This window comes from Eublepharis macularius, chromosome 12 (assembly GCF_028583425.1).
Source record: "Eublepharis macularius isolate TG4126 chromosome 12, MPM_Emac_v1.0, whole genome shotgun sequence".
Taxonomy (NCBI): domain Eukaryota; kingdom Metazoa; phylum Chordata; class Lepidosauria; order Squamata; family Eublepharidae; genus Eublepharis; species Eublepharis macularius.
In genome coordinates, this window is record NC_072801.1 from 32,924,741 (window position 1) to 32,937,350 (window position 12,610).

Genomic DNA, 12,610 nt, shown 5'->3' on the forward strand with positions numbered 1-12,610 from the left:
ACTAAAGTCAAACAGAAGCAAGTGGAGAGCTGAACACTGAAAGGACAGGCTCATTATCTGTTGTAGAAGTGTTAGAATGAGTTTATTGGTTTTTTTAAAAAAATTTTTACTTAATTTATACTTTGCCTTTCTCCCGAGTGGGCACCCAAAGTGGCTTACATCATTCTCCTCTCCTCCATTTATTCCTCACAACAAATTCTGTGAGGAAGGTTTGACTGAGAGTTCGTGACAGAGCAGGGAATTGAACTTGGGTCATCCAAATCCCAGTCTGTCTCTCTAGCTGCTACACCACACAGGCTCTCATTATATGGCAAGAATGTGAAGAAGGCCATACTAGCAGAAAAACAAAAGGCCATTTATTATTCTCTCATGTGTGATGCCATTTCCAATGCCTCTAAACATGAACAACATGTGTTAATACTGTGATTTGTCATTTACCACAAGGTGGTGGAACAACATTAAAGAAAGTTTTCTTGAGTTTATCAACTTTGAACTTTAAAAAGGAGAGAAGATAGCGGAAATGCTAATGCGCAGCTTGAAGCATCATAATATTCCTCTGAATGACTGTAGAACTCAAGGATTTGATAATGGCTCTAACATGTCAGAGAAGATAAAAGGCATTCAGGTCAGCATTACGTCCCCAGATGAACTTGCGGTAAGCTCTCCTTGTGGTTCCCATTCACTTAGTCTTGGAGGGGTTAATGCTGTTGCAGCCTGTACTGAAACATTAGCTTTTTTTCGTTATGTTCAGCAACTTTATGGGTTTTTCAGTGTTAGCTCTGTGAGGTGGAAGATTGTAACAGGCAGGAATCACTGCTCACTCCACTCTCAGCCAGATACCCAGTGGGTGCACATGTGCCTGCTGCCCGTCTACTGACAAAGCATCTTCTAGGTACCCTAGAAGCACTGGAACGTGCTTTAGAGTTAAATTTGACACACAAAGTGTGTAAAGTAAAATAACAGAAAAAGTACTTCAATTTATTTTTATGCCTTTTGATGGCCATCTTCTGGTACAAAATTCTTCAAGTACTAAGGACAGAGACAATATTTTACAAGCCAGAGGAATCTCTCTTGAATTAAAGGTAATTCTCATTGCTGGTATTATTGAAGAAATAAAATAACTTAGAGATCGCTTAGATACTGGCCTGGATACTTGTTTTGGTTTGGGCCTTTGGTCTGATCCAGTAGGGTTGCCCTTGTAAAGAGCTGTCAAGCCACAGCTGACTTATGGTGACCCCTGCAGTGGTTTTTAAGGCAAGAGACTAACAGAGGTTGTTTGCCACTGCCTCCTTCTGCATCACGACTCAGCCCTGGTCTTCCCCACTGGCCATCTAAGTATTAACCAGCATTGCCCCTAATTAGCTTTTGAAATATGACGAGCTCAGCCCAACCTGGGCTATCCAGGTTGGAGAGTATTTCTCTTAGGTCCTTACAGTCCATTTCAGACTTTCCTCATCAAATACACCAAGGCAGTAAGGAGGAAACATGCATGACAAAATCAATGTCAGGGTCAAACCCGCCCCCCCCAAAGGCACTCTAGGTAGGAGCCTTAAGGGTAGGGTTTGGGGACACTTTTTTTGGTTACTTAATATTTTTAGTGAAGCAGGAACAAATCTTCTGGATTTTATGCCTCAGGAACCAAAATGCCTTGGCCACCTCTGCTTATAGGATTGAGTAGCTTGCCATTAGGCGGGGTATGATGAGGTAATGGTTTGTCCCTGACTAGGCCCCAAAAACTAGTGTATTGGTTGAGTACTACTGTAACATAAGGGAAAAAAAATAAGGCCCCATAAGCCTATACCACCCTTCTCAAGTATAGGATGCCCACTGTGTTCTGGCCTGGTTGCCTCTCAAATGGCCTCTGCTGGGGTAAGCAATTCTGCCATGTTTCTGCATCAGGAGTAATGTGAGCACACCAATTATGCTGCCACAGGTCTAATGTAGATGAAGGAATGGATGCGAGAAATGAGAGGCTCTTGACATTGGAAGGTCATCATGACATGAGATTTGGATGACAGGCTTATTTGTGGTATGATAAAGTAATGGTCAACATAGACTTCAAAAATCATTATATTAGGAGAGCCATCTTAAGAATTTGGAATAAATACAAACTGAGATTATCACAGAAGACCCCGCTTTGGATTTCAACACAGGAAGCGTTTTATAGAGGCGAAATGACTACTAAACAGGGATGGTTGACATGGAGACTTACTAGAATTCTCACAAGGAGACTGTAAATTGAAGACAAGGGAAGATTTAATAGCTAAAGGTTATAAATGTTAATGGTTTTTCTATGCCCAACTTCTAGAAAGGTTTAATTGTTAATAGATTTTTATTAATATGTGAATAGGTTTTTATTGTATTTTAACAGTATATTTGTTGGAAGCCGCCCTGAGCCCGCTTGCGGGAAGGGTGGGTCATAAGTTGAATAAATGGAATAAAATAAATAAATAAATCAGATAAAACATTATGGGGCTTCGATTACAAAAAGACAGAGTTTGAAAAAGAGCTTTGTACAAATGATGAACATGTTTTTTCCAAAATGTACAAACTTTTGTTGAAATTTGAAATGGAAGAAGACTAGGTGAAAGACTGTATGGTAAAATGGGCTAAAAAATTTGGGCATAATAAACAAATGGACCTGTGGGAAAATACGTGGGTAAAGGGACTCAAATTCACTTTGAGTTAAAGAAAATTTTTATAAATGATGTATTGGTGATATATCACTCCTGATAAATGAGCAAAAATGAGTAAAAGTGTGTCAAACAAATGTTGGAAATGTGAGCAACATGAAGGAACATTTTATCATCTTTGGTGGACGTGCCCTAAAGCAAAAAAAATTTGGTCACAAATTCATATGGTAATACAAAAAGTATTGAACATTAATATAAAATTTAAACCAGAAGCCTTTTTGCTGGGACTAATGGATAAACAGTTGAAAAATAAACATGGTATCTTATTTCTACATATGACCATGGCGGCCAGGCTTTTATATACGCAAAAATGGAAAAGTACAGTATTGCCTTCAATCGAGGACTGGATTGTGAAAATGATGGAGTTAGCAGAGATGGCTAAACTTACAGCCCTGATCAGAGATAAAACATTGTCTACCTTGAACCAGCCCAGTTTCTGCTAGGCATGCCTGGAATAACGAAAGGCAAAGAGAAGGCTCCATAGAGGGCATTTCTTACTCTCTTTGAGTGTAAGGGCACAATGAGATCCATTGTCAGATCTCTACTTTTTTTATTAAGAAGTTTGCAACGGCCATCAGAGGGCCCAGATCAGATTCAGGCCGAGGTGCATGGGAGGGTATACCTGTATGACTTCTCCCACTGGGAAAATATCAACAGCGAGAGGAGACTGAGGTAGGGAAAATGGCACTGTGAGGGCGGTGCCAAATCTGGCTCCCTCAGCACTGTGGTCCCAGTCTTAATTGGGGAGTCTGCCAGGAGATCCATTTGCAGACCTCCTGAATTTCAAATCTCATTTGGCCTTTGGCTATAAGAAGAGACCATGGGATGTCTTGTCTTCAGGGAGGATATCGCCTTCCCGTCCAAAGATGCTCTGTCTGGTCAACAACCCCTTGCCTTCCTTTGAGTGCCTCTTTGCATGGGGAATGGGGCCCAGGCATTCTTCTGTCAGGTATGGCACAGCCTGTACCCCTCTTTCTCCTCAGAGGACTGGCCAGACCTCCAGCTTCCAAGGGGCTGATTCTTCGGGCAGCTCTTCTGGGTGGCTGCCATGTCAGAGGGAGGAGAAATAAAACAGGGAATCTTGCTGGCCAGGGATCTCTAGTGCCTTTTCCTCCCAGAAAATAACTCCCACTAGATCTTTTTATTGCTCCAGGATGGCTAAGCAAAAATATACTCCAGAACTCACTCTAAAGGCCAGAGGCTTGGCAGCCCCAGGTATTAATAACCTGACAAAGAGTTTTGGAACAGCTTCCATTGAAAGAGACAAGTGCAACATGAGGAGACCCAAAGGTGGAGTGGAAAGAACATTTTGCTTACATTTGAAATCTGGAGAGCAACCAAGATGAAGACACAGCTTTGGTGATGCGGGGTGGGCTTATGCACCTCTGCAATGTGAGAACCTGTGTGAAGCTGCTTCCTGGCCCCAATGATTTTTCATTGATTAACATCTTTTTATTCTTCATGAGAATAACTTGTATTTCTCAAGTGTATTTCATGGGAGTATTTGGTACAATGAAATCTTCTGCTTACAAAACAACCCCCCGCCAAAATAACCCCAAATTTATCAGTGAAATACACAGCTTCGCACACTAAGAGATCTATAAGAATCAGGGCTTTTTTTCAGCAGGAATGCGGTGGAACGGAGTTCCAGAACCTCTTGAAAATAGTCACATGGCTGGTGGCCCCACCCCCTGATCTCCAGACAGAGGGGAGTTTAGATTGCCCTCCGCGCTGCTGAGCGGCGCGGAGGGCAATCTAAACTCCCCTCTGTCTGGAGATCAGGGGGCAGGGCCACTGGCTATGTGAACATTTTCTCCAAGGGCAACCCACTGAGTTCCGCCACCTCTTTCCCCAGAAAAAAAGCCCTGATAAGAATCACCTCGATCCCATCTTGGGAAGCTCTCAGTAGGGCATGGTGAGAACAGCTGTCACCTAATGTTTTTTCATAGCATCTTACCTGCCTCTGAATTTGGACGCTCCGAGAAACTACCATGGCTAATAGCTATTGATAGATACATTTGTCCTTCACGATTTTGTCTGATCTGCTATTCTAAAGCCAGTTGCCATTACTGCATATAGTTGCCGCGAGTTAAGTTGTATATCGCAAGAAGACCTGGATTATCCAAGTTAGAAGAGAATCCAAGAACATGGAGCAACAGAGACAGGTAAGAAAGTTTACAGGGAACATCTATCAGCCCAGGGAACGTTTAACTTAGCTCTGAAATGCAGAAAAGACCACAGCATATTAAAGCACTTTCTCCTACCACATTAGAAAAGTTTCATTATGCTAGTTACAATTTTTTTACTCCCATACCCTATTGTATCTCTTTTCATTGAACGTTCTAACTGTTGATCATATTGTATTTTGTTCAGTGAATGTCCTAGGTATTGGTTATGCCGTATTCAATTGCAACATGTAATGCCTTTTGGATTTCAGTGAGAAAGGTGAGACTATAAATAAATAAACAAACAAAAAATCAAATCAACGCTCTGCCACCTTCAGCACTATACAAATCAACCCATTCATGAAACATGCCACTATCAAAACAGCAGTATTCAAAGTATGCAATGGTACAAGGACAGTCCATATGGTGAACCAGTGGAACTCTCTGCTTGGCACATTGGGGAAGCTTGCAGTATGAGCCTAATGGCTATCATGAGCATAAAACTGATCAAATACTGCCACTGAAAGTGCACAGCTCTGAGAGGCAATCTAAACTAGCTTTCCCATAGCTGAACAGCAATTGTCCTTCAAATAAAACCGACTCTAGCCTTTCTTTGTGCCCCCTACCCCAACTCCACCAGTTATATCGAACTGATGGTTTGCAGCCTACAACTGGTGGTGATGGAGACTGCACCAGCCAGGAGATTCCTTGAGAGAGAAAGAAAAATGAAAAGATGGACAAAAAACGGAGGGGAGGAGACTGAAGGCACGCTGGGATTAAAAGCAAGTCTTGACCTTGGAGTGGCCACATATAATGCTGACCCCCCTAACCTGAGCAAACACTGAACAGGAGCAGACAATGTGTGGATAAAGAACTACAGAGGGACCGGAAAGAGAAGAAGACAGTGAACGGGCAGCAGGGAAAGCAAGCAGAGAGGCAGCAGAAAGACAGAAAGAGCATGACTGAAAGGGACCTTTGAAGAGGGCCATTCAGCCCTGACATTGTGAAAAGCTCATCTGCATTTCTGTGGCTTCTTCCATTTGACTGTGCTATCTGCTGAACCCCATTTGATGAGCCACCCCTGAGTCTCAGACTGGTCCTTCGTCTCTCTAGTAATCAGTTAAGAACCTTCACAAGCACATCAACCCCCGCCCCAAAATGTTCCACTCCCCACCATTCCCTGGAAAACCAAGGCAGATGTTTTGACCTAAGTATTGATTCCAAACATGCTGTAGAGCAAGCCAGCACAGCAAGCCAGTGATTCATGTCACCATGTTTTAAAGACAAATGGCAGAATGGTGTGAATCTTTATTAGTTTGCTGCAAATTTAAATTCTGCTATAGATTTCATTCTACTTATCTATGCCAGCAAAAGAGCTAAAGTCTTGTAAGGATCTCTTGCAAAACCTTAGAATCCTGCTTTCTGGCAAGTCAGGTTTAGTAAAGGTCATCTTAAAAATTAATATGGGGACAGGAAGAATCTTGCAAGGAATTCTTTATGAGACTTGGAGAAAAGAAAATCCAAGAGACCAGATTTCAAGGTGGAAAGAAGCATTCAAGATTCAAATTGGGGGGGGGGGTCTCCTCCTGTTCAAAGCGCAGAAGTCATCAGGGCTGCAATACAAACAGCTTCCTTAAATACAGCATTGTTCCAACACAGTCGCCACACTTCTGAGCCCTCCTTTCCTTGGAACCCTCATGGGCAGGATCCTGCACAACTGCTTACCCCTCCCTAACCTCCCATTTCCTCTTACTAGCCAAGGGGTCACCTGTGTAGATCAGTTACCTGTCCAGGAGGACCATGTTGCTTGTGCCATGCAGGTACAGGGTGCAGAAAGTATAGTATAGCTGGATGGGGATCCATTTCCTAATCTCCTGGGAGTGCACATGTCCTCTGGGCTATCAGGACATTCTAACTTTTTTCCTCTTCACCATTCTAGTGGGGGAAACTGATGCCCCCCCCCCCAGAGCACTAAGGAGGGATGCCAGCCAAGATGGAGATACTCAGAACTTTGAGAATTTTCCAGGCAAACACCCCAGCTGTCCAACAGGCACGCCAGCTCTGCTGTGTCATTGAATGACAGCATCCTATTAAAAAGTTGGAAGGAGCCCTTACCACACAACTGTTATGGGCATGTGTGCATGCCACCTGGCTTCCTGGAAGAGCTGGAAGTCTAGCCTCCCCCCCTACACTGAGAGAATGCTGAGAGCTTAGGCACAATGCCCAGGAGTGGAAAAAAGAAAGAAAGAGTGAAACAAGAACCAGCGGGGGTCACTTACAGGACTTTCTCCTTTTCCGCCTCCTCCTCCTTTGCCACCAGGTTCTTTTCGCACCCTTGTGTCCAACTGATGCTTCTGGATCTCTCCCCCAGAACTTTGTCCTACTAGCCTGGCAGGGTAGGTGATTTCCAAAGCACCCCATCTTTCATGCCAGCTGGTGTTCGAGATCCGCCTCTGCAAATCCCCAGGTTCCAAATCCGCCTTAACGAAACCTGCTCCTAGGAAAGAAGATCAGTAATCACAGCACAGTACGGAAAAGGAAAAAACGAACTTCATTCTGGGTCAAATTATGCCATGGACAGGGCTTTTTTTCAGGGGGAACATGGGGGAACGGAGTTCCGGAACCTCTTGAAAATGGCCACATGGCTGGTGGCCCCGCCCCCTGATCTCCAGACAGAGGGGAATTTAGATTGCCCTCTGCACAAGGTGCGGAGGGCAATCTCAACTCCCCTCTGTCTGGAGATCAGGGGGCGGGGCCACCAGCCATGTGACCATTTTCTCTGAGGGCAACCCACTGAGTTCCACCACCTCTTTTCCCAGAAAAAAAGCCCTGGCCATGGATATCAGAAAAGGAATTTAGTACACAACGGGAATACCTGCATCCAGAAGGCATAAGGGAGAGGGTCCAACCCCTTAGGCAGGGAGCACTCAAACACACACACACACACCCCTCAAGAGCCTCAGCAACCTTCATGAGAGTTCCCCCATCCCATTTCCAAGAGACAAATCCTTTTGCAATGGGCATGTGCCTTCCTTTTCTGGATCAATGACTTAGTTAATAACTAAAAATAAGAGGCCCCGGGGCTCAAGTCTTTCTAGAGCTCACTACCCCTGACCTGGAAGCCCCTTTGTACAGTCCTGGAGAGGGTACGCAGGGCCTGCACAATGGCGATGATAACGTATTCTGTGCAAGCTCCAGGACCTGTTCATCTTTTGTCATGAGAAGCTGAGTCCTAGCATAAGTCATTCTGGACTGAAGATATTCTTGAGACTATTCAAAAATATTCCTGGCTTAATCACAAGCATTTCAGTAGCCCATAGCAAATTCATTCATAGCCTTTTCAAACCCACATCCCCTCCAAAAATATTGGCCTCTGGTGCTCTGGCGCCACAGGCAGACAGTCCTGTCCTCTCCCGGCAGGGGCACCCCACCCCCACCCCTTCAGAGCTCAGAGCTTGCAGCCCCCCCCCCTCCAGCTGTTGCTCAACCATCTCCACCTTGGGGCTGGGAGGAACTGCAGAAAAATGTGTCGATGCAGCAGAAAAGACTGCAGTCCCCACTGAGGTGGTGTAGAAACCTGTGCTTGGCAAGGGTGGGTGGGGGGTCTGCAAAGCAGAGGGCTGTTTACCATCCATAAACCCCAGCTCTCCTCCCTAGAGCCCCATTCAGAAAGGCAAGGTGGAGTAACCGTGCATTCTTGTGGGTAGGGCGCTCCCTGCTCGCCCTGGGGAGACCTACTCCTTATGCCATGCCAGCTCTTTCCTGCTTGTGCCCAGCTCTCCACCCCAGATGTTGCCCCGCGTGAAACAAAGTGGGGGGGGAGCAAACTTAGGGGTTCGAGGCCAAGAGAGGCACCCCTCACCTGAATGAGAAAGCAGCAGAGAGAAGGCGGCTGTCAACACCCAGTTCTGCAACGGGCAGCTCATACTGCCTTCATAATCGTCTTGGCACCGGTTGGCGCGGCGTGCTGGGCAGACGGATCTCGGGGGTGCCCTTTCTTCGCTTTCTTTTGCTTTGCATTGAGAGTGCGGGATTCCCCCGGGTGGTCGCCTCTCGGCCGCTCTTCTTCCCTTTGGGGGGACTGTTGCTGAGCGAGAGAAGGAAGAAGCGGCGGCGCGGCGGCCGGAGGGGAGGGGGGGGCGTCTTGCCAAGCCAAATCAAGCCCAGGGCAGAGTTGGGAGTGGGCTGGCGGGCGCCTGCAACCTCTTCATCCTGGCGCGGCAGTGATGGATACAAGCGCCCAACATGATGTGAGGGAGGGGGAAGCAAAAGAGCACGTGAGCGGCGAAGATCCCTCCTCCAGCCTTTTTAGCAAGGGAGGGCTCTGCCTCCCCCTCCCCCGCTCGCACTCTTTCCCTGTAGACCGGGATCAAAGAAGGCAACAGGAAGGCATCAGTAGAACAACCTTCCCTGCGCGCGAGAGGCCCCTTTGCACGGGCCAAACAGGGCAGCCGGTACGGAGGGAGAAATCGGGAGCCTCTTCTTCATTTATGCCAGCGCTGCTCTCTAGGCGATCGAGTCTTGGTATTTAACGCCGTGGGCAGAGGGCCTTGTCCTCAAGGCCACGCCCTTTGCTTTGCACACCTGTGGGACTGACACTCCGGAAAGGAAACCTGGCGCTTCCAAATCCGGCAGTTTGGCGCGAAGTCAAACGAGTTAGCAAGCCTGGCAGAGTGGGTATGTGTTTCCCCCCTTGCACCTTGGCTCACTTGCTTGAGTTACCCATAGCAATAGGGTTGCCAGCTCTAGGTGGGGTGGGAGCTCAGTGGGGATGCGATGCCATTAAGTCGACCCACCGAAGTTGCCATTTCCTCCAGGGGGACTGACACCTGTAGTCTGGAGTTGAGTTGCATTTTTAGGAATGTCCAGTCCCCATCTGGAGGTTGGCAACCCTTATCATTTGATTCTGAGGACTGCCCCTGGGCCGTTCCTTTTTGATGTGCCCCAGTTCACTGAAGCTATGTCTCCAGGGCAGGAAGAAATTCAGGCTGGCTGGGTGCAGCTGCTGAGAAACCCTGCTCTTGCTGCAGGCTGTTGCTCTCAGTATGGTGAGACTGGCAGAGCTGCTACTGCATCAGGGCCAGTGGCTTTTCAATCCCTCTGGCATGTAACCCAGTAGCTCGAAAAGTTTGGGCTGTTTGTCTTACTTGGTGTAGTGGTTAGAGGGTCAGACTAGGATCTGCAGGATTTGAGTCCAGTGGCACCTTAGAGACTTAGAAGATTTTCAAGGTGTAAGCACACGGAGTGATCTTGGGCCAGTCACATGCTCTCATCCTAACCTACCACACAGGTTTGTTGTGAGGATAAAGTTGAGGAAAAGAGAATGATGGGAGCCTCTTTGGGGCCTCCCATTGGGGAGAAATGCAGGGTATAAATGAGGTAAATGAATAACTGTGCCCTAGCTCAAGCCTGATTATGGTGGTAAGTCCATGTATGTTTGGTGGTAAGTCCATGTATGTTTAGCCTTTGGCCCCTTCCCCCAGTAGGCTAAAAACTGAATTACCTAAGCTTCACAGGGTTCCATTCCAACGACTCAAAACCTTTGCTGGGCCCCTTCATTGGTACACCACACCTGGCCTTCTTTTTCTTATTATTAAGTTACACCTGTCTAGTTAAGTCTTCTTTCATACCACCAGCTGTGGCTGCTAGGAATCTGGTACATAGATAAACTGAGACAACATCCGAATGGTTTGGAGATGTTTTGCAACAGAGCTTCTTGAAGTTTTAGAAGTAGGGTTCTGGCTTACTGTCCACCTTTGAAATAATCTTATTCTCTAGTTATAGGTGTTGCAGGAGGTACTAAGATTAGCAAACTTCATTTGGGGACTGGAGATCTCCTGGAATTACAACTGATCTCCAGATCACAGAGGTTGGTTCCCCTGGGGAAAATGGCTGCTTTGGAGGGTGAGCTTTTTGGTATTAATATTCGGTTAAGGTTCCCCCCCTTTCTTAAATCCACCCTCCCCAGGCTTTGCCCCCAAATCTCAGGAATTTCCCAAGGTGGCATTGGCAACCCTCACTGAACCCTCTCTTTGCCTCTGGCCGAGACGTTCTGGAGTTCATAAACATTGGGTGGGGGGAGGCACTGAGAGGAAAAGGATGCTTGGCAAAACAAGAGAAAAAGTTTCAATTCTGACAGTCCCTACTTAAAGTTAGACTCACATCTCCAAAAGTCTTGCTAGTTCAGCTGTGCACGGCCCAAGGAGAGGGGGCGGGGGGTCAGTGTAGAATGTACGGAGAAGATTCCTTTTTTCTAGGATCTAAAGGATTTTGTACAGTCCCCCTCCCCACCCCTTCAGAGCCAGTTTAGTGTAGTAGTTAAGAGCAGTGGGACTCTAATCTGGAGAACCAGGTTCGATTCCCCATTCCACCACTTGAAGCCAGCTGGGTGACCTTGGGTCAGACACAGCTCTCCCAGAGCTCTCTCAGCCCCACCCACCTCACAGGGTGATTGTTGTGGGGATAATAATGACATACTTTGTAAACAACTCTGAGTAGGTGCTAAGTTGTCCTGAAGGGCGGTATCGAATGTTGTTGTTATTTACAGAGATCAGGATGCCCCTAATATTAAACTATAGAAAATGTATGTATGTAGAATTACAGGTCTTTCAAGACCACGTTAATATATGGAATTTCAGGCCTTTTTGAAAACGCCTGTTTCGATGAGAACATTGTCTTTTACCTGACCACCACTGACCCGTCATTAGTCTGGGCAGAGATCCCAGAATGAAGGCTTGTCTAGAGACTTGGGCAAAGAGCCCGGGGTGCTGGGATGGTCAAGAATCGGCAAGCAAGAGTACAACTGAAAGCAGCTGAGGCAAAGGGCCAGTTTGTACCATGAGGAGGCAGAAAAATTCAGATCTAAATTGGACATTTTAAAACGAAAAAAAATAAAAGTAATCTTGTATAGTTATAAGTTTAACAGGAGTTGGGCACTCTGATTGCCAAAAACAAATCAGCTATGAGCAGGAGATAGCTTGTGCTAGAAACTGTTTCATTTATAATATTGCCTGTTTGAACGAAAGTTAATGATTTGTGAAAAGTCTCAGAAAAATTTATCCTTACCAGCAGATGCTCAACAAATGAGTGCCAATCCAAAATTAGTGGTATGATTGCTTAGCTACAACGTCCCGAATGTCAGGAGAGAAAGCCTATGGCGCCTCCCTCACTTTCTCCTTTTTTATATGTTGTCCTCTACATCCGTCTAAATGAGTTTAAGGAACACTGGCGTAAAAGCTCTCATCTGACTCTTCCAGTTAAATGAGAAGTGGCCAACTCATTCTATTGTTATATTGCTCTCAAGAACTGGTGAGATTATTGTAATCTGGTATTGTAAAGAGTTAGCATTAAGATAAAGTACTGAGGTAAAATGTATTAGAATTTTTTGAAGTTTCTGAAGAAACTTCCTCTTGGGTTGAGGAATCAATAAAAAGTTGAATTAAAGGAATAAACCTTGTTGCCTTAAAATCTTCATTAGGGTATTGCTAAAATAAAATTGTTAAATCATATCTGGATTGTGTCTGGTTTTAACATGGGATTTTGCCCCTTTTAGGCTAAGGATAAAAGACCCTCTGTAAATATAACTTAAAGGATCAGTTTACACTAGTGAAGGGTAGCTGGTATTTTTTTGTGTTAGGAGGAAACAATCAGTTGTTAGTGGTCAGTATTTGCGAGGCAATGGGGTGGATTTTATATGCTCAATGACATAAAAAGCACCATCCTTCAGAACCATATGCAGGCTGCTGCTTACTC

General features: G+C 45.7%; 1 protein-coding gene across 2 annotated transcripts in view; it reads right to left on the minus strand.

Moving 5' to 3' along the window:
• ADAM11 (ADAM metallopeptidase domain 11) overlaps window positions 1-8,826 on the minus strand; it is a 69,365-nt gene extending 60,539 nt beyond the window's left edge. Inside the window, exons 1-2 of one of the 2 annotated variants that reach the window (XM_054993007.1) lie at window positions 8,721-8,826; window positions 7,138-7,349 (exon numbers count right to left, since the gene is read on the minus strand). In XM_054993007.1, coding sequence (XP_054848982.1) covers window positions 7,138-7,349; window positions 8,721-8,784 — 276 coding nt within the window. In that variant the 5' untranslated portion in view covers window positions 8,785-8,826. Of the gene's footprint in view, window positions 1-7,137; window positions 7,356-8,720 lie in introns of both variants that reach the window. The other variant, XM_054993006.1, reaches the window with a different exon arrangement.
• Between the last annotated feature and the right edge of the window lie 3,784 nt (window positions 8,827-12,610).